At 43.1% G+C, this 27,643-nt stretch overlaps 1 protein-coding gene across 1 annotated transcript in view; it reads right to left on the bottom strand.

Annotated features, from left to right (window-relative positions):
- Window positions 1-2,999: 2,999 nt before the first annotated feature.
- LOC121284432 (protein diaphanous homolog 3-like) overlaps window positions 3,000-27,643 on the bottom strand; it is a 784,525-nt gene continuing 759,881 nt past the window's right edge. The window contains exon 28 of the mRNA XM_041199892.1: window positions 3,000-5,309. Within this exon, the coding sequence (XP_041055826.1) occupies window positions 5,056-5,309 (254 nt within the window). The 3' untranslated portion in view covers window positions 3,000-5,055. The remainder of the gene's footprint in view (window positions 5,310-27,643) is intronic.

Raw genomic sequence — 27,643 nt, 5'->3', positions numbered from 1 at the left:
AATTCCTTGAAGCCTGTCTCTGATCAAAGTCTACCAAGCAGTCTAGGCACAGAATTCCCCAATGCATCATCATCATTTGCTGCAAAAGGCCTTTTACATTCCTGTTTCCAATTAAGGACTTGTCTGAACTGAACTCCGTTGCAAAAGAAACTTCCTCTGGACTTTGACCATGTGAACTAATATTTATTTCTGTGGTTAGTTTATAGTTGTCATTCATTGTTGTAATAACTCCCTCTGTTCTATCCCCCCTTATTGTATATGATTGTGTGTGTGAGGTTGTGAACATTCAGCATCCCCCACCCCCTGAGTTTGAATGTGAATAAACTAATCTTAAAGATAGTTTGCTGCGTGTTACTTATAAAATTGGATCACACAAACTAAGGGTTTGGGATAACATGCCACATCCTACTTTAAAAATAATTCAATGACACTTCTGTTAATGGACAGACATTGAGAGGACAAAGAAGCTCAGTTTGACTCTCTCCTGTCCACAACAATAGTCCTGTGTTGTAATTTCAACAAGTTGGCACCTCATTTTTAAGTAAGTTGGGTCCTGCTCCTGGCATGCTCTCCTGCACTCCTCATTGAATCAGGGTTGATCTCCTAGTTTGATGGTAGTCGTAGAATGGGGCATATACTGGACCAAGAGGTTACAGATTGTGGTTGGGTAGAATTCTGCTGTTGCCAATGACTGGCAGTGTCTCATGGATGCCCAGTTTTGAGCTGCTAGATGTGTTCTGAATCCATCCTACTTAGCACTGTGGTAGCATCCCACAACATGATAGAGGGCGTCGTCATTGTGAAGATGGGACTTTGTCTCCATAAGAACTGTGTGGTAGTCACTCTTATCAATACCGCCGTGGACAGATGCATCTGCGACACGTAGACTAGTAAGCATAAGATCAAGCAGGTTTTTCTTCTTGTTAGTTCTTTCAACATTTCCTGCATATCCAGATTGAGAGATATGTTCTTCAGGACTTGACTATTTCAGTCGGTGATGGTGCTACTGAGACATTCTTGGTGATGGACATTGATATCCCCACCTAGAGTATACTCTGTGTCCTTGCTCTGAGCCTCTTCCTAGTGTTTAATGTGGAGCAGTACTGATTCATCAGTTGAGGGAGTGCGGTAGGTGGTAATCAGCAGGCGCTTTCCTTGCACATGTTTGACCTGATTCCTTGAAGCTTCATGGGGTTTGGAGTCAATGTTGGGGACACACAGGGCCACTCCCTTCCAACTGTACATCACTGTGTCACCAACTCTGTCTTTTCTGTCCTGATGATGTCTGCCAGACAGCTCTTCCAATTTTGGCAGAAGTCACCAGGTGTTAGTAGGGAGGATTTTGCAACAGGGCTGGGTGTGCCTTTGTTGTTTACAGTACTTAGGTTAATGTCAAATGCTTCATCTGGTTTTATTCTTATTTGATTTTTCACCGGTGGTTTGATACAACAGGTGGCTTGCTAGGCCATATCAGGCAGCAGTTAAGAGTCAACCACATTGCTGTGGGTCTGGGGTGACATGTAGACCAGACTGGGTAAGGATGAGAAAGTGAAGTTGGGGTTAAAGGATAAATGAAGGCAAATTTTATCACTCAGAGAGTTGTGAATCTTTGTAATTCTCTACCCCACAAGGGCTGTGGATGTACTGTCAATAAACATATTTAAGACTGAGGTTAATTTTTGGGCACTAAAGAAATCAGGGATATGGGGATAGAGCAAGAAAGTGGAGTTGTAAAGCTCAGTCATGAACTTATCGACTGGTGGAGCAGATGCTAGGGGCTGTTATCTGACTCCTGGTCCTATTTATGTTCTTAAATATCAGCATAAGTATTCTTTTAATGATGTCATAACTGTTAAAGACTGTCAAGCAATCCCCTTTTCTCTAAAAAGTAAAGATAACTGTGGAGTCTCATTCCATTTCTTCAGGTTGTTAATTACTTTGGGAAATTTTTAAAATTTACCTGATTTAGCATAAATTCATTGACTCTAATTCTGTTTATTTCTCCAGTTTTAAAATCGAATTGGTTAAGAGATACACTGCTTATCCCATTGTCCATCAAGGCCCCAGATGCCTAGTTGCACTGTCAGTTCCGATGTCTTTGGTAATATGGACAGTGCTCTAAGCTGTAGACTCTAGGCTGTACCATATCTAGTTACTCAAAAACATCAGGGCCAGAATTTTCTGTTCGGTGTGCGGGAGTGGGTCCCACACGCTGATGCATAAAATGATGTGCGATGACGTTGGACGTGCGTCCTGATTTCACCGCACGTCATTCCGATATTTTGTCAGCGGGTGCGCACCAAAGTTGGCTGCACACCCGCCGAACTGTCAAAGGCCTGTTAAGGCCATTAGCAAATAAATTAAACAAATTGTCAGGGCTGCCCAGGCAGGCGAAGAGCCCAGATGGCCTTCACATTTTTCATGAAACCTCATCCACAGGCGAGGTGAAGTTTCATGGAGGGTTTATTAAATTAATAAAATTTTTTTAAACATTTGATAAACATGCCCCAGCTCACGTGGCGCTGTCACATGAGGGGACACGTGTAAATGATTTTTAACTTTCTTTATTTTAAACTTCAAAACTGAACCTAATCTGCCTCAGGGAGATTTCTGCGCTCTTTGTGTGCATGCACGGAAGAGCACAAGCCCCAACTCTCCCTCTTCCCCCTGCCTGCACAGGTAGTGCTGAGGGCTACGGGGAGTGCTTCACGCTGGGTGGGCCTTAATTGGCGTTTTGCAGCTGATTGCAGGCAGCGACTGGTTCCGCACCCATCCGCAGCCGCTCCCGACCGGCCGACGGGGAGAAAATTCTCCCCCAGAAGTTTATCTGAAATTGTAGGTCACAACATATATTAACTTTTTAAATTTAAATGCATAGCTTTAACCATGATTTTCTTTGCTATTAATGGCTGAAATAATCTAACACAGATGCAAATATCAAGCTTATTTTACCAGAAGCAAACACTGGAGTTAAATTATTACATAACTGATCTTTAATGTAACTCAATCATTTGAATTTTTTATTCACTTATTTGTTCATGTGATGTGGGTTTCATGGCTAAGTGAGTTCCAGGATTTTGACCCAGTAACAGCAAAGGAATGATGGTATAATTCCAGGTCACAACGGTGTATGACTTGATTTGAATAACTGGAACCAATCTGGTTTATATTTTTTTGTAATCACTCTGTCAAAAGGAACAAATAAATTATTTCTGTATAACTCACATTTTTATTATAGAAATATTTTAACCCTACATAATGTGCCTTGTCTCTTATTCTGAATTACCTACTAACTATTGCTTTTAGCAATTGAGAGACAGGAAATCAAAGCATTAGGTATAATAAAAAAAACAGCAATATACTTAACGTTTTAGGTTCTGAAAATATGTTTGTTCTACAGTGACATAGATACAAATTTCACACATGGGACCTTTTTAATGCATGCATGAATGGATTCTAAGGAGTGTTTAGATAATTTGCAAATATTAAATTTCCATGTGAAGTTACTTGTTTGTAATGCCCATTACAGAAATAATTGCATAATTTCCCAGATAACACACTAACATTTTTAAACAGATTTAAGTTATGAATTGATTTGCTGGTAATATTTACAAGTAAAATATTGAATGATCAGACAGAATTTTATATGAATGTATGTGGTCCCATGTTAGTTCAAGTATACCAACTGCTCACAAACAAACCCAAAACCAAAAATGGACTTCTATACCTATCTGCTATACATTATTTGATCACCAATTACTTTCTATAGCATTCACAAGGTACTTTGTTCCCATTAATTCCTGAAAAGTGGATGCGAGTCAAATCAAGGTGAGTTGACAGTTTAGGGAGGGATGGGCAACCCACTTGCAATGAAGAATAATATACCTGTTATGCAAAATCACAAGGGACATGAGAAGAATCTGAAGAAAAATAATTGGAATTCAGTCTGCATATTTAGATATAACGCAAAGAGGAGAATGCTCTGAAAATATGGCCAACAAATTGTAAAGATTATACATTAAATAATAATTGATGCCAAAAGTGTTTATACAATGATGGTAAGCAGCATCTTTCACTCTATCTGACTGGAGCACACAGAGGATAAAAGCACTGTAAAAATCACCAAAATAAAACTCCGCTCCAACAATCAATGAATATGACAACGAATAGAAAGAATATATAATATATGTGTATGTACATACAGAAACATGTTAGAGAAAACTACATAGGTCTACAAATAATATATGCTGTTTTAAAAACAATATAAGCAAATTATGATATTCTTTGGTACATAAGCAATTTTCTACTGTGCAATATTTGGTAAGCATACATTCCACTGTAGTAGAATTATTATTGTGATAGTTTGGAAAGAGAGTAAGGTATATTTTGTACCGAGTTTCTATTGGTAAGTGTCTGTTTCATTTCAGTACTGTTAATAAGACATTGCCTTCCATTATAAATTAAAATGGCAGCTGTATGAACAATAAAAATAATCCTATTCACATGGCAAACACCAAATTAGTTCCATATCTAATTTGCACTTGTTATGAATCAAAATGTATTGGTAAACCGCAGCAGTTGAATCAAGATTTTCTTCGTACTGATGTAAAAATGATTAAAAATATGAAGCATTGGAGAAGTATGGGTACAAATGGTTTGATTTGAAACCTGCTGATTTCTGCAAATGCACTGCATGTGTTACATTGTGAATTGAAAACATTTGATACATACATAATCTGATTTTGGGATAAAGTGTGTGTAAACAGCAAGGAAGAGCAAAGTCAATTTGGATAAGTAGATTTCTCATAGAAATAGGGCAAACAAATGCAGCACACAAGGCAGATGGATTCTTGCTGCTTTGCTTTACCAGTACTGGGAAATAGCTTCTGCACCTTAAACTTATATTTTGTTGTTACAGGTTTATCTCCAAAATCACAAAGTGCTTATACCAATTCTTGAAAATTTGTATTTGATAGTATTCATTACAATATGTTAAAACAGCTTTAACATTTTGCTGCTTTTAAGTATAGTTAGATCTCAATGTTAACATAGGGTCTACAGAGCACGTAACCTAGCCAGTAGTGCTTCTACTTCAGGAACAGCATCATCCTCAGCACTGGAAATAACAGTTCCCAACTCCTTCTTCCTTATGTCTAAAACAGCATGTCCCTCCCTTTTCCTGACAACTTTACTTCTTGTAGTAGATGAATGAGCCTCTGTTTCGTAACTGAGTTCCTTGACACTTGGAATTCTTGTTGTGTTCAAATGGATATTCTGGCTAGACCTTTCCAATGGTGCCTTTTGATTTTCTGCAGTGGGAAAAAATATAAAGGGGAATTAAGTTACAGAACAGAGTTGAAAAGGCTTTGCTACCAGCAAACAGTATGCAGGTAGCAGAGATGTAAAGGTGACAAAAATTACAGGAAATGTCACTCATGACTTAAATATCACTAGTTAAGTAGAGGATTGATAGCATAAACCTGATGATCTGAATTTAGAAATCACGTTTTCCCTCTTAGCAAATTCTGCTCCAGGGAGAATGATGCCAGCAAAAGAGAATGCATCTTTAATAAACTGATTATCATTTACATATTGAGTAAGGCAGGTAGGATGAGCACAATAAAGTGAGAGCACCAACTAACTTTAATACAACAAAACCTTTTCATTTTCAAACTGCAGTGTTTTGAGGCATATCTCAAATCTTTAAGGCTTAAAGGTATAGCAAAAGCACAATTTAATTTTCAAACACAATCTATTTTCTATCAATCTGATATTTTTGCAGCATGTTACTAATAAGTGACAGTGATCTTGACTTATTGCACCTGCTGTAGTCGTCAGCTGTACAGTCAATTATTAAATGGCTTTGGCTGATAGGAGCAAGAGACAGAAATTTTATCAGCCAGGTTGCAGACATCTCACAAACATTATGAATTATCCTCTCCTACATCTTCAACTATAAAAAAGAGACACTCCATATTCATGTAACCTTGAGCATAGCCTGAAAACAGCCTCAACAAACTTGACATGACATTTAAAGTTTTTGGTTATTCTGAAAGATGTTCTATCATCCAAACAGTAATGACTTTGGAACAGAAGCAGTCACTCATGACTGTGTGTTTTATGTGAAAGCTGAAAATTCCTACAGAAAACAGCTTGTACTTTAAAAGGCTTCTGCTGAAGATATTTACTGCACTGTCATTTCATGACCAGGAGGCTCACAGTGATGGATGAGTACTTTACACAGTAGCTTGGACAATCTCAGCAAAACTCTGTAGTATGATCACCTTTAGACCAGAGGCAAGAAAATAAATGCTTTTTCCAAAACCTAGTGGCTTTACTGGCTATCAGAATTTCAGAACTAGTTTTTGAGAAACAGTATTAGCCAGCAGGGGGTGACATGATATATTGGACTGTGATGTATTGTTGTCTGCCAGTATATTGTAACAAAGCTCCACCCACAACCTCAATCATCACCCACCACTTCGCATTTGGCAGGAAGGAAACGCAAGTGTTTTGGATGAACTATCTGTAACACTAACGTATTAAAGTTTACCCATTCATGATTTTCAGTATTTAATATCAGTTTGTCTATCTTGTGTCCTCTCAAGGTACCTTCCGTTGAGTTAAACCGAAATAGTTTTGTGGAAAAAATACAAGATCTTGAAAATATTGAAGCATTGATATCAATAGTTAAAAATGCCATTGTAAAATAGCCAGCTGGACATTGGGTCGAAATTTTTAAAATGAAGGCTTCCATTTTGCATTGAAGTTTATTTACTTCCAATACAACACGTTGCTTTGGGCTGGATTAGCTGTCTTTGATGAGGAGATTTCAAAGCTTTGAATGGGTTTTCCGACTGGGAATTTTTTGTGGTATCAAATATGTAGGAGTGAGAGCTGTATTAGGTTGTAGATCAAAGCATTTTTCATCTTGATATAGTTGCTGAGGTCTGTCCATAGTAAATACTGGGCGAGCAGCTATGGAGGTGACGTGGAGGCTATGAGGGGCCATGTTGGAGTGGGGGGGTTGGTTGGTAGGGAATGAGTTGGCATTTAGTTGGCATGGAGGGTATTCAGGGCCATGGGGAGTGAGGAGTGAGGGATAGGCCTAATAACTTCTAAAACAACTGGACTGAAGTCGCAGAGAACTGAGATGGACCTTCTCATCAGCCCACCTTGACACTCACCCTATCCATGGCTGCCTATGCTCTGCTTCCAGGGTTTGTGGCCCAACTCTATCTCGTACTCTCCTCCCCAGAGGCAAAAGTCATGCCTTTTGGGTGCTTTTTACCCAGGCAGGTCTGACGAGTAGGGAAATTTCCCAACTCGAGCTACTGCTTTGATAGCCAAAATCCAGCCCTTTGCCTCAAGACCTATTCAGAAATGAATCAGAACACTAATTCTTCAAGCAGGAAAATGTTAGCAGGAAGAAATAACAGAAATGACCTAATGAAATGGCACATTGCATGTGATGTAGGAAGAACAAAATAACATGACGGTGTTCGCTTCCACAATTCATGCACAGAATGCTAATTATTAGAAATGAGGAGATTGTGTAATATCTATTTCAATTTCTCTTCATATATCATATGCCGATTGTTCACACTGGCATGGATTTTGCCTAGACCAACATTCAAAATTAAAAAGAAAGGTTAGGTATCATCTAGGGATGTTAATTATGCAAAAGCAAGTAAAACGAATTTGATCAGAAACAGATAGGAAGCCTTTATTTCTCTCCGACAGCTGAGGTTAGAAAAACATTTATGTTAATACTGGAGCATCTGCTGATTACATCTGAAGCTGTGGGATACCGACATTAAATCACTGAACCATTTTGGCAGCTTCTAGGTTCTTTGGCTCTACAGGGGCCTCATTTCACTGGTAATTTGCAAAGAATTTCACCAAAGTTTGACAGATGGCCAAAAGAACTTCATTATAGGAAGTTATTTTTGATCATTTAAACATCACATGACAATTAAAATAAGGGATTTTAAACATACTGTAAGTAATCACCGGATTCCAGTCTGCGTAAATTGCAGTGCTTTACAAGTGTGTGAAACATTAAAACGATAGGTCTTAAAAAGCTCTAATGCCCATTTTGTTGATAGCTACATTTGTTTTTTATGATGTGCTTGCATCAAGTAATTTCAACATTGCTCTGAGAAGGGTATTTTCTCTGCATTTTACTGATCAGCTGTTTTTGGGAGAGGCTTGTGACATCAGAGGAAGTTGAAATCCAAAGGCACAGGCACTTACACTTTCTAAAGAATAAAACAGAATTTGACATTGCAATTGGTATTTTAATGGCTGTTATCATATGCTTAACAGTATGGTAAAGCATGGCTGAAACCTGTATACATAAGTTTTATAATAATCAGCAGTTATATATGTGGACATATGAACTTAGAGCTGAAAATGTTGACAGGCAATGTCCACTGACGTAAGTTTTAAAAGCAATAGATCTAGAAAATGATGCCTGCAACGAAGGCCAAGATAGTGTTTTTTTCACAGCATTTGCACTGAGGCAAAGCAGTTTTGGATATGCATCAGGGAGGAAGCATTAGTGTAACTTGGAAATCAGGCTGATGATCTGCCTCCCGATTGCACTGAAGCCAAGACACATGAAATCTGCTCCAGCGCATTGTCACACCGCTTGGACTTCACACCAGATTGGTGTATACTTCCAAACTTGTGTGAAGCCAATTTTAACAAGCACTCCAGCTGGTCAACTGGACCCATCCAGGAGTTTTTTAAACTTGGTATGAACTTTTTTTAATGTTTAAAAATTGACCAGACTTCAACCCATACTCCCTTAACATTAAAAATTAATATCTGACAAAACAGGCAACAGAGTTGCACAAGTTGTTGTTTGGAAGTATTATTCAATATATCCACTCACTCATATCCGGTCATCTATTGTTTGTCTCAGCTAGCCCACAATTAACATGTAGGCAATAGTGTGAATGTATTTTGATGTTGATGAGCAACACAGAACCAGCAAACAATTCACATACTTAGAAAGCTCCTCTGTGCAATCTTCCCCTGCCCTGCCCAATCATGAAAGGTGTTGCCGGAGAAGCAACTAGAAAAGATCATGAGAAGAAAATACGCAGAATACAAAGCTGCTCATGTAAAGATTGTGGACTGGTGCTTGCAACTTCCTACACGATCTGAACTGAGCCATTTGGGAGGTGGCAGTAACTGCCCCAAAGAAAAGAAGAGAGAAGGAAAATAAAAAATAACATGAAAGGGTAAGCAATTCTGCCCCTTGTGTAAATCTCAGTGACAGGTTGCACTTTGTCACTGTTAGTATCCTCAGAGCAGACTAGCTTGCCATTTCAGTCAAGGAAGATCACAGTCAGGAAGTAAAACCTGAAGAGAAAGCAAAGGTTGTGGACAATTAAAAAAAATGTCTTTAGCAATTGAAAAGCCAAACATTTTCCTTCACTAACTGCAGTAGCTTTGAGGTTTTAATGAAAATCTAAAACATGTATTTTTTTCCAGTTCTTGGCATTCTAAGTATAGCAGAAACTTAGCACCTGACACAAAGGCCTAATGCATAGATTGCCAATAATCAATAACCTAAGAAGAATGCACAAGTGTCTCAATTTGAATAAAGTGTTTAATTTGTTGATATTTGTGTTTATTGACATATCATGTCTGGTCAGGTATAAGATAATACTGAAAAGAAGCAATAACCTAATGAGAAAAACTGTTTCAACACATTTGACAGTTTTAAATTATTGAGGGGACAAGTTAGAATTTAAGTGTAGAGTGTTAAACTGCAAGATATTCATAAAAAGACAATTCAATACTGATGCTTCCTAGCATGCTTATCTTTATTTCAAGAAGCTTAAGCGATGTGAGAAAAAATCTTACTGCTGTTTAAATAAAATTCCAAACTGTGTTCTTAATGTATTTTAATAGACAGCCAAATGGGATGTGTGGGGCCTAAAGCATTTTTATCTTAGAAAGGAAATCTTTATTACCAGAGACAAAACATGTATAATGTTATGTATTGTGTTTGCAAAGCAGCTACTGGTCTCTGACTAGTAGCTGGTAAGAATTACAGACAGACACTATAACTTTTATGCTACTGGTTGGAACTCTCTGATGCTTAAGTTCAGAGAGAGCATTGTACATGTGTGGTTGCATTTAACACTTCAGCAATTTAGACAGCATGATTGTCAGCATCTGTATTGTCTAAACATTTAAATTAATGCCAGGTAGGTTTACAAAGTTGTCCAGAAAGTTAAAGGTAGCGTGTGACTACTTTTTATACCACACTGTAGTTATATTTCAAGCAGTGTCTAACCACAGTGTTGTGAGACTGCCTTCTTCGGGGTATCCTGCACGGCTTCTCTCCCAATCACGTGTAGCTCCGATTCTGAATTTACATGATGGGGTTTATGTTTAAATGCTGGTTGCCCCATCAACGTCCATTGGAAAGAGGTGAAGTCAGCGAAGCAGCTACCCGAAGTCAGCTTTAAGAGACCCAAACTACTTTTAGGTTTGCATATTATTTAAATGTAGCTGGTGAGCTGTGGGCATTAATTGGATGCTCTGCAGGTTGGAGGCTGAGACGGGGAAGAAATTCTCTATACTGAGTCAGCTACTGGACCCAGAGGAGGGAAGTGATCCCAGGTTGGGTACAGGGCATGCTATTTTTGTGCAGCAAAAGAAGTTCTCCTGTTCCTCCTGGCTACACAAAGAATAGAAAAAAAGGTTTGTGGCCCTTTTGGGGACCCCTCACCAGTGGTTGTTTTACAGTCTGCTAGCTCCTCTGCTGATATACTGAATCTGCTATTGTGCCTTCACTGGACCCCTGGTGTAGAGTTTAAGGAGGCAGGTGATGGTAAAGAAAAGAACTAGTTCTTTGTTCTCCAGAATGATCTGGCAGCAATGGATGGTTTTCACAGAGGAGGGTTGAGATCCAATATCAGTTGATGTGGTGCAGCCAGATTTGGTGATAGATGGTTAAACCAGATGTGCACCAAGTCGACCCAAATGTGCATCCCTTGAGGAAGCAATGATGGGTACCATAGTAAGAGAAGCAGCCAGGATAGGAGACAGTAAAGGTTTTGCTGTGGTCAAGGACATCAGAGGTTGAGATGGACGAGTGGTTGACCTTCAGAAGTATTGTGGTGATTGGAGATTTTAAACAGTTAGGATTTTGAAAGTGCAGCTGTAAGTGACATGGGATAGCTTTTCCCAGGGGCAGATACAGAAAGGGGTGTTGTTGAAAAGGAGTAGGTACAAACATTAAAGGAAATGACTGGTGATCGAGACCAGGGGGAAGTCAGCCACAGGAGATGGCAAGAACAAAGAGTTGGCCATGAATATTGGTAGAAGCATTTATATGAAGCAAGAAGCTGAGGGAGTAGAAAATAGGGATTGCTGCTCATAAGAAGGCAGTGACAGGTACCTGAAAGGATCCTTTAGAGAATACCAGGAGGAACACAGAGAGTGGCCATGGTCTTACTCAAAGGTAAATCAAGTCTGCGGCAAACTGGAGGGGTAACAGCAGAGCCCAATGCCATTCTCTGTGTGGAATCAGAACAATGCAGCATGCTATCTTAAGCAAGTGGTGACATCAGAAAATTATGCATCCATCGCTCCCCAACAGAGAGGCCTCCTCCTAGCCAATCAGTTATTTCAAAATAAATGCTTTTAACATTGGACTTTAGACCTTGGGAGATCATTTCAAGAGGACAATGCTAGTTGGCTTCCAAGAATTTTATATTGCAATTTTTCAAGTTTTTCAGGATCTAATCGATACCATCAGGTCTGCCTTCCCATTGATTAGTGGGTAGTTGTTCCAGGACAAATAGCATGGCTACAGTCAGCCTTCATCATGTCACCCTCTCTCTCCTGATGCCTGTTCACATCGCTATCAATATATATGTTACACACGGCCAGGCTGCAAATACATCTGCAAAAGGCTCCTCCTGGGATTCAGATAATCTGAGACAAATCTCTGAAGATTTACAGTGCAGAAGGAGGCCATTTGGCCCATCAAGTTTGCACTTGCTCTCTGAAAGAACATTCTGCCTTGTCCCACTCCTCTGTCTTATCCCTGTAACCTTGCACATTCTTTCTTTTCAGATAGCAATCCAATTCCCTTTTGAATACCCCGATCGAACCTGCCTCTACTACCCTCTCGGGGAGTTCATTCCAGACCCCAACCACCCTCTGGGTGAAAACAATATTCCTCACATCATTTATACTCATTTTGCCAATTATTTTGAATCTATGCCCTCTAGTTGATGCTCCCTTGGGTGGGAACAGTTTCTCACTATTCACCCTGTCCATACCCCTCAGGATCATAAATGCCTCTATGAAGTCTCCTCTCAACCTTTTTTTCTCCAAGGAAAACAGTCCCAACCTCTCCAATCTATCCTCATAGCTGCAGTTCTTTATCCCTGGAATCATTCTTGTGAATCTCCTCTGTATTCTCTCCAATGCCTTCACATCCATCCTCAAGTATGGTGCTCAGAACTGGACCCAGTACTCCAGATGAGGCCTAACTAGTTTCTAATACAAGTTCAATAATGATCTCCTTATTCTTGTATTCAATGCCTCTATTAATAAAGCATAAGGTACTATATGCTTTATTAATTGTTCTCTTCACATGTCCTGCCATCTTCAATGTACATATCTACCGAAGTCCCTCTGTTCCTGCACCACCTTAAGAGTTTCTCCCTTTATTTTATACTGTCTCTCCATATTCTTCCTGCCAAAATGAATCACTTTACACTTCTCTGCATTGAACTTCATCTGCCACTTGTTTGCCCAATCCACCAACAAGTCTATGTCCTTTTGAAGTTCAAGACAACCCTCATTACAGTCGACAACGTTTTCAATCACGTATCATCTGCAAATTTTGAAATCATGCCCTGAACACCACAGTCTAGGTCATTAATAGATATCAGGAAGAGCAAGGGGAACTCCACGGGCAGAATTTTCCTGTTGGTGTGCGTAAAATGATGCGCAGTGACGTTGGGCGAGTGTCCCGACATCACTGATCGCCATCGCGATATTTCATTGGGCGGGCGCGTGATGGTCTCTGATGCATGCCTGCCATTAATTAACAGACCACTTAAGGCCCTTGAGGTGCCAATCGACCGCAATTTTTCAGCGCCCGTGCAATCTTCGGGTCAGTGCATGGGCGCAAAGGGCAGGCAGGTAGGACACATTTGTTTAAACCTCATCCACGGGTGGGATAAGAGGGCTCAATGGGGCTGCGAATGTGCTCTGTCAAATATTGATGTTTCAAAGTTACTGATACTTACCTGTATGATCTGCAATACTTCAATACATATACCAGCTTCTTGGTCTGGACTCACAACCTTCAGGTCAGCACTCTGCAGTGAGGAATCTTTTTTGGGCCTGCATATTTCAGGAAGCATTCCCTTAGCCTGGGAATGGGAGCTGAACTCTCCACTGGAGGCACCTCCTCTGAGGAAGAAGGAAGGGCTACAATTCCACAGCTGGCATCTCCCCAGTCATTGCAGCCAGACTGAATGCAAAGGTCACTGGCAGAGGAGCGGAGGAGCTGCAGCTCTCATCCGGACCACCCTGAGAGGAGCCCGCAGAGTCGACAGGCAGTTGCTGTGCTGACATGAGGTTGCTTTGGACCTCCCTGCTCACCGTGGATGGATGGGCACCGAGGTGGGAAACTTGGTGCCCAGACCATCTCCCACACTGGCACTGACCAGCTGAGGTCAATGCTGATGTGAGGGCTTGCTTATCTGAGTGCATTCCCAGGAAGCCCTGATGGGTCTCCTGGAGGAGCCTCTCCACGAGAGTCGCCATTCTTTCCATGGAGGATGCATGGTGCTCGGACACGAGGCTCATTTCTTTGGCGATAGTCCGTATAGACTCCTCCAACACGGAGACCAAGCCAGGCATAGCCTCATGTATCTCCCCCAGATGCTCCCTCACACCCAGCTGAATTTGCTGTGCTTGCTGCGTCGTGGACGACTCCAGATGCACATCATCAGGCACCAACTGAGCACGTGCCTGGTCCCCTGCAGTCTTCCGACTGCTGGCACCATGGGCACTCTCTGTCTCTGCCAGCTCCTCATGCGACTGTAAAGTGCCCTCACCACTGTGCCCCGGGACACTAGCCGATGTTCTAATTCCCACTGAGGTGCCAGTATCTGCGTGGTGCCTGCCTGGCAGAGATAGTGTGATGCTGCTGAGACTTTAGGGCCCTCAGGTGTGAGAGGGGGCCCCTGCTACTCCTCCTCCCAGCCCTCCTCCATTGATGCTGAAAGGAAGAACAAGGACATTGGATCAGTTAACGTGGAGACAATGTCAACGTGCATCCTGTCCCCCAGATCATTATGCGATTAACCTTCCATATGCAATGGTCAAGCCATGTTGCAAACTTCAATCACTGAACATTCAGCACTGCCATGGCTGTTGGGTGAACAATGCTGACCCCACTGCTGGGCAAACATAACTAACCGTGGCACCCCAGCCTCACCGACACCGGTGGATCTCAGTGCATGGCGCCTCTCCAAATCCAGGGCCTCCTGCTCGAAATGGATGAAAATCGCTAACTGTGCTGGGCCGCCACCAGTCCTCACCCGCTCAGTGGCATTATGTGCATTCTTCTCCTGTAAAGGAGAGAAGAGCATTGATTAGTGCTGCTTGAACCTGGACTCTTTTCGCAGACAACCCACCCCAACCAGAGTGGGACATTGCAGGGCTCCAGTGTCTTCTCACCCCACTGCTGCCGAATACTCACACAAAGATGCTAGGCCTGTCCATACCCCCCCTCCCCCTTGGCCAAATGCTGCCTACATCACATCAGGCACCACGCGGTCTAACCTCTCACAGCAAGGTGGCGTGAGCACGTGGAGCACAGAGGACAGCAGATCGATCGGTGCCACGCCACCTTGAGGCTCCCCTCCCAGCATGTCATCACCCTGACTTTGACATGTCCTGGAGTTCCAGCACTGTGCCTAGGTGCAGCTCCTCCAGGTTGCCCCCAAAACAGCAATGTGGGTCTCAGTGTACCACATGCAGCGGGAGCAGAACCCATCTCTTCACCACCCCCTCAGGGTGACCTCAGCTTGGGCAATATATGCTGGCCCACCCAGCGAAGGACACATGCCGTCAATGATTCAATGCAGTCACTACACTCAGGTTTGGTGGGGGCGGGAGGAAGGGATACCAGGGGGGAAAGCCTACCTGCTGGGTTAAGTGACCAATGCCAACATGGTACTCACCCTTCCTGAGCGCAACAGGTCATTGAAGCGCTTGCAACACTGGACCCAGGTGCGCTGCACCATGTCGTGGGAGCTCACCACCTCTGCCACCTCCTCCCAGGCACGTTTGGTCATATGATGGGGGGGGGGGGGGCTCTTCCTCCCATCCTGAGGAACCAGGACCTATCGCTGTGCTGCAACCTCCTTGAGGAGGGCAGCAAGGCAATCATCGGAAAAATGAGGGGCCTGTCTGCTCGCTGGCCGCGCTTTGGGAAGCCCTTCCATTGGCCATAATTCACAGCCTTAGCAAGGCTGCAGCAACATTTTAAATAGGCCGCCGAGTTGCCTTTGGACCCGGCAGTCATTGCAGACCCGCCCCCCCCACCCCCCCCTCCCCCACGCCACTCCCGCTGTCCTCGGGCGCTGCGATTCACGCTGGGCGGGTTAATTGGCCAGCCCGCGTAAAATAGCGGTGCAGACCCAATCGCGGGTGGCAATCGAGTCCACACCTGCTCCACACCACCCTCCGCAAGCCAGAAAATTCAGCCCCACTACAAACCTTCCTCCAATATGAAAAATATCCATTAACCAATACTCTTTGTCCCCTGTCACTCAGTCAATTTCTTAGCTAAGTGCCTACTCTCCCTTTTATCCATGAGCTAGAATTTTGCTCACAAGTCTGATGTGTGACACTGTATCAAACGCCTTTTGAAAATCCATATACACAACATCAACAGCATTGCCCATATCAACCTTCTCTGTTACCTCCACAAAAAACTCCAGCAAAATAGTTAAACATGATTTTTCCTTAATGAAGTCCCCCCATTATAATTACTCTATAATTCTTGCATCTCTCTGTAATTTATTTGCAGGCTTGTTTCTCTACATCTCTTCTTCTAGTTGGTGGTCTATATACATCGATCAACGTTATTGTATCTTTTTCATTCCTTACCTCTAGCCAGAGAGATTCTGTTCTTTACCCCTCTGGAACATCCTCTCTCTCCAGTATTGTAATGCCATCTTTAATCAATACTGCCTCTTCCCCACCTTTTCTTCCTTTCCTGTCTCTCCTAAACACCTTGTACCCAGGAATATTTTGCGCATAGTCCTACCCTTCTTTGAGCCAGGTCTCTGCTATCGAAAATATATCATAATTCCATTTGTCAACCTGTACCCTGCAGTTCACCAATCTTATTAACCACACTCTGTGCATTCACATATTAACCCTGATTTAGGCTTTTTTTTTACTTGCCCTCTTACTCTGACCCCATATCATATTTACTATTACCTACTGTAATTCTATCAAACTCTCCAAGTTGTCTATTTACCTTGATACTACTCTCTGATATAGCCTCTTTATCAGTTAATACCTCTCTACTTCCCACTGCCAGTTTTTCTCTGCTCCACCCGGAATTTTCCCTAGGTTCTCAATCCCCTGCCAATCTAGTTTAAACCTTCCCCAACAATACTAGCAAACCTACCTGCAGGGGCATTAGTCCAAGTCCTGTTAAGGTGTGACTCATCCTTCTTGTACACATCCCACCTGCCCCAGAACCCGCCCCAATGCCTCAGAAAACTAAAACCCTCCTTCCAGCTCCATTTCTCCAGCCATATTTTGAACTGCTCCATCTTTGTATTCATATGCTCATTCGCATGTGGCACTGGGAGTAATTCTGAGATTACTGCTCTTGAGCACCTTCTTTTTAATTCCTTTCTTAAATTCCTTAAAATCTGCTTTCAGGACCTCATCCCTTTTCCTACCTATGTCACTGGTCCCAATGTGGACCATGACCATTGGCTGTTCACTCTCCCCCAAAAATGTGTCCTGCAGCCTTGACCCTGGTACCAGGGAGGCAATATACCATCCTGGAGTCACATCTATGGCCGCAGAAACACTTGTCTGCTCCTCTAAGTATGGAATCCCTACCACTATAGCACTTCCACTCTTCTTTGTCTCCACCTTTGCAGCTGAGCCACTTGTCGTGCCATGAACTTGGCTCTTGCTACAGTCGTCTGAAGAACAACCTCACTCACAAGTATCCAAAATGGAAAATCAGTTAGGGAGCGAGGTAGCCTTAGGGGATTCCTGCGCTACCTGCTTGTTTCTCTTAGATACTCTAGTGGTCACCCATTCTCTCTCTGCCTCTGTACTTCTTAACTGCGGTGTGACCATCTCTCTAAATGTGCTATCCACTTAATCCTCAGCCATGCGGATGCACCAGAGTTACTCCAGCTGCTGCTCGGGTTCCGCAACCTGGAGCTCAAGTTTCTGCAGCAGGTGACACTTCCTGCAGATGTAGTCATTGAGGGCACTTTGTGCCTCCACGACTTCTCACATTTTGCAGGATGCACATTCCACCTGGCCGAGCTGCACTGATGTACCTTTACTTTTATATAAAGTGTTTACTACAATATGGTATAATATAACTTACCTGTCACTCATCAATCATCTCCTCTGTGCTGAGTCCGGAAAGGCCTTTACTTACCAACCAATCAACTTACGGGACACCTGTGTTGTCATTTATAGATTTTATCTATAAACTCCTGGCCCTCTCTCTCTCTCTAAACTCCTGCTGCTTTATGGGCTCTTTTATGTTGTTTAGTTAGCTTAATTTAATTACTTTCTTAATTAACTAAGAATAATTCCTATGCATACCGCAACTCTTTCCGCCATGCGCTGAATTCCCGTGGGAACCTAATTGCAATTAACACCACTTGAACCAACCGCTTTCAGGTGATTGACAGAAAGCTGCCAGTCCATGCAGTTCTCTATTTAAAAGCTAACCTAACTTACTTGAAGTTAGTGTGATGTCAGATCTTGTTTCTTAATCTATAGTTAAAACCTGAAAAGGATTTATTAGGACTTAGCATCTGAACCTAATTCACTACTCACTCCGTCTCTGTCTCACTCCAGCATAGTCGCCTGCCTCCTCGCATGCCCCTTACTGATCATGAGGTTTGAAAAGCCTGTCTCTTTTATAGACCCTCTGATGAGTCACTAGCTAGTTTAGCTTCCTGTTACAGTAATTAACACCACTTGAACCAACTGCTTTCAGGTGATTGTTAGATAACTGCCACTCCATTCAGTTCTCTCATTAACAAGCTAACCTAACTTACTTGAAGGTTAGTACTATGTCAGATCTTGATTCTTAATCTATAGTTAAAACCTGAAAAGGACGTACCAGAACTTGCCACATGAACCTAATTCGCTACTCAGTCTCCATCTCACACCAGCGTAGTCATCTGTTCTCCTCGCGCACCCCTTACTGATCTTACAAATGCCACCCTGCTTCTCGGAGATTTATGATACTACAATGCTGCTGTGCACTACTTGGCCCTCAGCTAGCACTTTAGTGAAGCACCAAGATAAATTTAAGAACAATACAAGACTAGCACCAGGAGTAGCCCAGTAAACTCAATTTGTGATATGAAGTTCACTGTTCCAAAGTATGTCTTTTTTTTTGTTTATGGGGATGTGAGAAAGTCACTTTACTCCCTTAAGCAGATCTTTCCTCAGACATTCTTCAACAAGCAATGTGGTATGCAGACTCTGGTTAAAGGATACCTTCTCGTGGTCTTCTTTGGTGGAGCCTTAATGAACATGTCTCTCATTTCCTTTTTATCCTGCTCCTGTTTTGACTCTAGTATTAGAACATATATGGAATGTTCACGGTGCATCCCATCATAAGGGAACCTTAATAAACAGTTGGAAGCAAACAATTTTCCTGTCTGAAACAGCTGAAAGGCCAGTTGCAGAACTGTTTTTTTGGCAGCACAGCTGAAAAGGATTTTTCTAATCACGTCAGTCAAACCGATATTTCAGACAAAAGTGATCTAAGGCACTTACTGGTTTGACAAGACACACAAGATATCTGTAGTGTGTAATTTACAAATGACATAACTATGGTGTTCTATACCTCAACTTCCAGTATCCGACTGCAGAATTACACTAATCGCAGAATTTCATGCCGCTAATTTTCTACGTTCCTCAGTTTTGGAAACAATGACCTGTGTTTTTGCTCCAAAGCTGGGTGTGCAGTTGAGAGAAAACCTTTTAAAAATGCCTGCCTGCACATTGGATTTTCGATCTGGGGGGACAGGCTGGATTAGAAGTTGGGGTGGGTGACCCTGGAAAAACTCAGGAGATTGCTGGGTACAGAGGCTGGCTGCATGAAAGGCCTGCCTTGGGAATCTGGTACTGGGTCCAAAAATTTAAAACAAAGAATAAAACATAAAACACCCCTCATGCTCTCAGACCCCCACACACTCCCCATGCTCCATCCATGCCACCTCATGCTCTGTACCCACCCCATTTCTCATACCCTCCATGCCAATATATTCCCTTGTGCCCACTCTCCATGGTCCCTCAAATGCTCTATGCCAACCTATACATATGTACCCAACCTCCATGGTACCTCATAATCTCCATGCCAACCTATGCCACTGTACCCACCCCATGACCCCTCATACCCTCCATGCCAGCCTATGTCCCTGTACCCACCCCATCCCATAAATCCTCTGAAATGGCCTAACAAGCCACTCAGTTCAAGGGCAATAAGGGTGGGCAACAAATGCTGGCCTTGCCAGCAATGCCAACATCCCATGAAAGATTTTTTTATAAAGTGGCTCTGTGAAAGGGAAATTGTGTTTAGCTAGTCTGTTCTTTTGACAAAGTAACATTCAATGTAGATAAAGGGGAACCTGTAGAGATGGTATACTTGGGTTTTCAAAAGGCATTTGACAAGCTACCATATCAAAGGTTACTACACAAGATAAGAGCACATGGTGTAACATATTAGCATGGATAAAGGATTGGATGGCTAACAGGAAGCAAAGAGTACGGTTAAATGGGTATTTTTCGGATTGGTAAGCTGTAACTCGTGGAGTGCCACAGGGATCACTGTTGGGTCCTCAACTATTTTTAATCTACATCAATGACTTAGATGAAGGGAGCAAATGTATGGTAGCTAAGTAGCAAATACCAAGATAGGTAGATAGTCTGCCAAAAGATATAGACAGCTTAGGTGAGTAGGAAAAAAATTGGCAGATGGAGTATAACATGGGTAAATATGAACTTGTTCACTTTGGCAGGAAAAATAAAGCAGTATACTATCTAAGGTTGCAGGACTCGGTGGTACGTGGGATCTAGGTGTCCTGGTACATGAATTATATAAAGTTAGCATGCAGGTACAGCATGTAATTAGAAAAGCAAATGGAATATCACTGGTGTTTATTGCAAGAGGGATGGGGTATAAAAGTAGGGAAGTTTTACTACAGCTGTACAAGGCCTTAGTGAGACCACATTTGGAGTGCAGTGTGAAGTTTTGGTCTCCTTATTTAAATTGTTTAATGCTCTTCATTGTTTAAGAAGCAGTTCAGAAAAGGATCCACCCTATCAAGTACCCTCAGGATCCTATGTTTTAATAAGATCACCTCTCATTCTTCTAAACTCCAATGAGTATAGGCCTAACCTGTTCAATCTTTCTTCATAAAGAACACCTCATTGGACTCATTTTTGGGATGAAGGTGATGTATTATGAAGAAAGGTTGAACAGGTTAGGCCTATACTCATTGGAGTTTAGAAGAATGAGAGGTGATCTTATTGAAACGTAGGATCCTGAGGGTACTTGATAGGGTGGATGCCCAGAGGATACTTCTCTTGTGGGGGAGACTAAAACTAGGGGGCATAGTTTAAAAATAAGAGGTCGCCCCTTGAAGACAGATGATGAGAAAATTTTTCTCCAAAAGTTGGGAGAAGTTGGTGTGTGGAAATATCTTCTCCAGAAAGTAGTGGAGGCAGGGTCTTTGAATTTATTCAAGGCAGAGTTAGGCAGATTTTTGTTAGGCAAGGGAGTCCAGGATTACGTCGGGGGATGTGGGCCAGACAGGAAAGTGGAACTGAGACCACAACCAGATCAGCCATGATCTTATTGAATGGTGGAGCAAAGGACCAAATGGCCTACTCCTGCTCCCATGTTCCTAATTCCAGTTAGTTTGACAGTAATGAGTTTATGCACTTTTTATGCACATTTATGCCAACTTCTAACAATTCCAAAGGGCACCTTATCTACCCCAATGGTGTCCCAGGACCAGATACAAAGGGGTACCTTAACTCTCCAAAGCAGGTACCTTGGTTATCCAAATGAATCCATAAAGCTCAGGCCTGTTCTTATCAGGTCTAATCTGTACACTTCAGGTTTCGCACTCCAAAGCTACCAAATTCCCACTGGAGTGGAGAGAGCCGATGATTTAAATGGCCAGCTGCCTCCATAAACTGCATGTGCGAAATGCGCCCTGCCCTTGCGAAAATGGGAATTGCCATGTTCGAGGCACTCTGTTGTGGCAAAAATCTGGGCCAATAAAATCAAAACTTACTCACTCTTTGGACATAGGTTCAGCTTCCCTAGCTAAGCTACTGAATATAGCTGGTTAAAACATTATAGCCAGCTTCCTACTCTTACTGCATGCATGCAACTTGTGTTGGGGCACAGCAGTCTCTATGTTCCACCCGAGTTTTCTCCCACTTCATTTTCTTCAACTTACTCTATCAACATATCCTTCTATTCTTTTCTCCTTGGTGTACCTCTCCAGCTTTTCTTCCTATAGGTTTGCAGAATCTCTTAAAATGGATCAGTATTATGCAGATAATTCCTTTTATCTGCCATGCTCCAAAAATATATTGTTATCACAGTGTGGCATGATTTTACCCTAATCCATTAAATTGTTGTCATGTATGACAGGTCAGCCTAGAGGCAGTTGTTAGTGTGCATCTCTTAAAAGTTGCTGCTGCAATAAATTCACACAGGAATATTTAAGCAGTTAACGCTCAGCCTAAATGACACCTTCTTACTTAACTGAGTTATGCATCTATTTTTACAACATTCAGCACCATAAACTGCTTTAAATACATTCACTGTCCACCACAATTATCCTGAAAACATTCAAGGAAATGCAATAAAAACATTAAGATGCTAGATGGCTTTACATAATGTAATATCTCTAGCATAATTCATAAACACATTTAGATTTTTAAAATTTATACTTTCACAGGGTGTGGATGTCGTTGGCTACACCAGCATTTATTGCCCATCCCTAACTGCCCTCGAGAAGGTGGTGATGAGCTGCCTTCTTGATCTGCTGTAGGTACACCCACAGTGCTGTTAGGAAGGGAGTTCCAGGATAATGACCCAGCGACAATGAAGGAACAGTGATATAGTTCCTAATCAGCATAGTGTGCGACTTGGAGGGGAACTTGCAGGTGGCAGTGGATCTAAGTGGTAGAAGTCGCAAGTTTGGGAGGTACCATCGAAGGAGCCTTGGTGAGTTGCTGCAATGCATCTTGTAGATGGTACACACTGCTGCTACTATGCGTCGGTGGTGGAAGGAGTGAACGTTTAAGGTGGTGGATAGGGTGCCGATCAAGCGGGCTGCTTTGTCTTGGATGGAATCAAGCTTCTTGAGTATTGTTGGAGCTGCACTCATTCAGGAAAATGGAGAGCATTCCATCACACTCCTAACTTGTGCCTTGTAGATGGTGGACAGACTTTGGGGAGTCAGGAGGTGAGGTTACTCATTGCAGAATTCCCAGCTTCTGACCTGCTCTTGTGTCCACATTATTTCTATGTCTGGTCCAGTTCAGTTTCTGGTCAATGGTAACTCCCAGGATGTTAGTAGAGGGGGATTCAGCGCTGGTAATGCCTTTGAATGTCAGGGGTAGATGTTTAGATTTCGCTTTAATATTATGGTTAGATTCTCTCTTGTTTGAGAGGGTCATTGCCTGGCACTTGTGTGACACGAATGTTACTTCACATTTACCAGTTCAAGTCTGAATGTTGTCCAGGTCTTGCTGCATGTGGTCACAGACCACTTCAGTATCTGAGAAGTCATGAATGGTGCTGAGCATTGTGCAATCATCAGCAAACATCCCCACATTTGACCATATGATGGAGGGAAGTCATTGATAAAGCAGCTGACGATGGTAGGGCCTAAGACACTAAGCTGAGGATCTCTTGCAGCAATGTGCTGAGACTGAAATGATTTAGATGAACAACCACAACCATCTTCCTTTGTGCTAGGTATGACTCCAACCAGTGGAGAGTTTTGTGGCTGATTCCCATTGACTTCAGTTGTGTTAGGGCTCCCTGGTGCTACACTTGGTCAAATCTGCTTTGATGTCAAGGGCATTCACTCACAACTCACCCTTTGTGTTCAGCTCTTTTGACCATGTTTGGATGAAGGCTGTAATGAGGTCAGGAGCTGAATGGCCCTAATGGAATCCAAACTGAGCGTCAGTGAGCAGGTTGTTGCTGAATAAGTGCCATTTGCTATCACTGTTGGCAACACTATCCAGTACTTTGCTGATAATCAAGAGTAGACTTGATGGGGCGGTAATTGGCCAGGCTGGAATTGTCCTGCTTTTTGTGGACCAGACATACATGGGCAATTGTCTACATTGCTGTGCAGATGCTAATGTTGTAGCTGCACTGGAGCAGCTTGGCTAGGAGCAAGGCTAGTTCTGGCACACAAGACTTCAGTACTATTGCTGGAATGTTGGAAGGGCCCATAGCCTTTGCAGACTGCATCTCCAATTAAACAGTATTATTTACAGAGACTTTTCTAGGAGTTGTTAACTAGCCACTTCAGAATTAACCAAATTCCTGAAACACTTTTACATAAAAATTACAATATCATAGCAACCTATACATATTTTGGTTTAATGCTATATCATAATCTAAGCTTAAATGAAAATTGGATGAACACAAAATTTCTAAAGTAAATTATGAAAGCTCCAAAGCCTATGGAACATATTGGGATATTGTCAACTCTTGTTATTTTTTAAGGGAATTTTTCTTGTGTGAATTTTTAAGTATTAGCAGGAACTTCTTAAATGCACTTGTGGCTCTCTTTTGTACTTCAAAATTGCTAATGCTGTGGCTCACAAACTTTTATAATGGAATTACCTGCTCCTTGAAAGATGAGCGTCATCTTCATTTATTGTCCAAATCTACAATTCTAAAAGTTGGAACTTTACACTGGGGGCACGAGGCAAAAGCAGTCAAGGAAATACTACAAATTGTTTGCTCTCCAATTCTCAGTTTTAAAGTGAGACACAGCATAAACAGTATTCTATATTTTTGTACCTAGCAATTCTGATGTATATCTAACAATTCTCAAGAGTTCTTTTGTCACATGTAGGATTATTAGCATATAAGAGTGCCTGACTACAAGTGGTTTTTTAAGTTGAGCCAGTTGTGACATTTAAGAGGGAATTAGATAAACTCCTGGAAAAATAAAAGTATTAAAAGGGCTGAAAGGAAAGAATACGGAAATTGATAGCACTGACTTGAAGCTGGTACCTACCACAGACATGACAGGCTGAAAGTGTTCTTTGTGTTGAAATATAATTCTATGCAATTTATCTTTGTTTTATACTTGCATAAAAAATGTAGGTAGGAATTTTCCAACCCCATTAGAGTTGGATTCCAATCCTGCTCGCTGGAATCAGCCCCCAAGTCGAATTTACTGCCCACGTTGGCGTGACTTCAGAATGGCGTGCTTCACGACTGCCTTTAAAAGGCGTGTACTTGGTGACCTGAACTTTGAAGGGAACTCGAAGGTGAGTGCACACAACTTTGCTCAGCACTCGTGAGCACTGCCCATAGGATATCAAGAATGAAACACTGCGCATTCACAGGGTGCACAGGCAAATCTCTTTTTCACGGCTGGCTTTCAGTGCACTGCCGGGGCAAGGGCTCCAGTGCAGGTCAGACCAGGGGGCCGGGGTGTGGTGGGGGGCAAGGCAGCACAGATATACTGAAGGAAAGACTCAAGCACATGCTGGGGTGGGGTGGCAGCGAGGGAACTGGCCATGCACTTGGAAAAACTTGTCAGAAGTGAGCATTCTTCTGCAGCTGCGGCTGTTCAGCTGCAGCTCCATTGACATGCTTGGAGCCGGGCCTCTGAAACCTTTCTGCCCACTTAAGCAACGCAAAAGCATGAAAGTGCCACCAAATGCTCCAGAGATTTTCACACCTCAGGTGTAGACTGCAAATTAATGTGCATTTTATGGGGCGACAGAGCAATTGGCCATCTGGGCAAGTGGTACAATACCCTTGCGAAATGTGGCCATGGCGCAGTCACTGGTGGAGGTAAGCACAACTCCTTGCAATGCCTTTATTAAGATGTGGACCAGTATCCATTATGGTCCAAGCTAACAGCATAGCTTTGTTGTGCAGGTTAGGAGAATGCCAATGCCTGAGCTGAGAGTACAGCATGTAGTTCAATGGTTGAAGCTGCCCCCAATCGGTCAAGTGGAGTGGGGCGGAGATGGGTGGGATTTCGGATAGCACGTGAGTGTACTACACACTGGCCATCCAAGTGGGGGCCAACACTATCCTGCATGGATGAAGGAGCCTTCAGACTTAGCCAAGAAAGGTTCTTAGTACATCCTGCTAACCCACGCAACTCTCTCTTTGATCCTGCAGGAGGAGAACATCAGGATATGGAGCCTGGTGACTTAGCGGCATGCCTCATTGCCTACAGAGACCAGAGAAGAAGAACAGAGCAGCAGAGGAGCCTGGGTTGGCAAAGGGAGGACCACCTCCCTCAAGATGAAGGGGCTGGAGGACCTGCTGCGCACGCAGCTGAAGACCCACAACGAGCTGTCGCTCGTAGGCACCTCACTCGACCCAGGGTCTATATACAGCAGCTGTCATTACTGCAGATGACTGAGAACCAGTGTTATCAAAGACTGCACATGTCTAGGGAATTGGTCAGTCACATAATGCCACCTGCTGCAGGATTTGGCACCACGGGGACATGGAGAGCATTCACTATCAGTGGCCTTGAAAGTGACCGCGGCGCTCAATCTTTACGCCAGTGGCTCCTTCAAGGTTCCACGGTGACCTGTGTGGGATCTCGCAAGCCTCCACACACAAGTATATCCAGGAGGTCATGGACGCCATCTTCGCTAAGACACAGGACTTTGTGCAGTTTGCCCTGGATCAGGAAAGCTAGGAAGCAAGAGCGCTGGGATTTGCGCAAATCTCAGGTTTTCCACAAATACAAGGTACTGTTGACTGCACTCACATGGCGCTTACAACTCCATGGTAACAAACAGTCAACTACCGCAACAGCTTCCACTCGCTGAATGTTCAGCTGGTGTGCAACCACCACAAACACATCCTGCAGGTCTGCACACGATTCCCAGGGAGAGTCCATGACTCCTACATCTTAAAAGGTCTCAGATCCCTGACATCTTCCAGGGTCCAGAAAGGCTACAGGGTTGGCTCCTTGGGAACAAGGGTTACCCACAAAAGTCGTGGCTGATGACACCCAAGCGGTGGCCTCAGAACGTAGCAAAGAGACGGTATGGGTCTCAGCTAATGACCCGGAATTTGGTGGAGTAAACTATAGGCATTTTGAAAATGAGGTTCTGGTGCCACGACAGGTCCGGGGGAGAACTGAAATAAAATCCCCAGACATTGCACATCATTGTTGCTTGCTGCCCGCTCTACAACCTGGCACTGCAAGTGGTGGGGCAGACCTGGCTGAGGAGATGCACGTATCCTTCGATGAGGAGGACGTCGAAAGGGATGACGGTAATAAAGCCCTCGAAGGCGAGGGTCCTGTCAATGGGGCCATTGCACTGGCCAGGTGAGGCAGTTGTGCCCGGGAGAACCTCATAGCTGCAAGATTCGAGGAGGATGATGACGAGATGCAGTGAGGATAGTCCTGACATCCTCACCTTGCATCCGTGAACATTTGACGCACACACCCTCAGTGCTTAGGCTCATGTCATGGAGATGCAGTGGAGACCCTAATTGTCTCTAGATTCCAGGAGGATGATGACGACATGCAGTGAGGACATGCATATATCTTCACATTGCCTCTGTGAATGTCTGACTCTTGACTAGTTGAGGGCAGCTTGCTTGTGCTGTGATCAGGGTCATATCATGGAGATGCAGCTGTGATGCGTTAAATGCACCTGATCCTTTGTCAGCCTTCAGCATCTGACCGTTTCAGGAGCACAGCCCCAACTCAAAGGTGATGAGAGAACACAGAGAGAATGATGGAACTCTGTGACGCCTGCCCATGACACTCTGGCAACAATAACAAGCACCATCGAGGTGCAGGCATCACTAATGTGTCCAGTGAGTGTTAAGCTGGGCCATCACTTTGGTCTGAAGGTTACACACTGCACAGGGAAGAGACCCTGGACTGAGACATCTGCCTTTACTTTGTGTAGGAACCAAGGTTTCACATCTGAGTGACACAAACAGTGCTCAGCAGAACAAGGAGCTATAGGCAAGGAGATATTCTTGGAAGCTTATTTACAATAGTGAACATTAAGCACAAGTAATTAACACACATGCCCAGGCTGTGCAACTGCATCTTCTTAACCTCCCTAACCCTGCTACTATGTC

The sequence above is a fragment of the Carcharodon carcharias genome, chromosome 11 (assembly GCF_017639515.1).
Source record: "Carcharodon carcharias isolate sCarCar2 chromosome 11, sCarCar2.pri, whole genome shotgun sequence".
Classification (NCBI taxonomy): domain Eukaryota; kingdom Metazoa; phylum Chordata; class Chondrichthyes; order Lamniformes; family Lamnidae; genus Carcharodon; species Carcharodon carcharias.
This window is presented reverse-complemented; position numbering and strand designations above follow the sequence as displayed.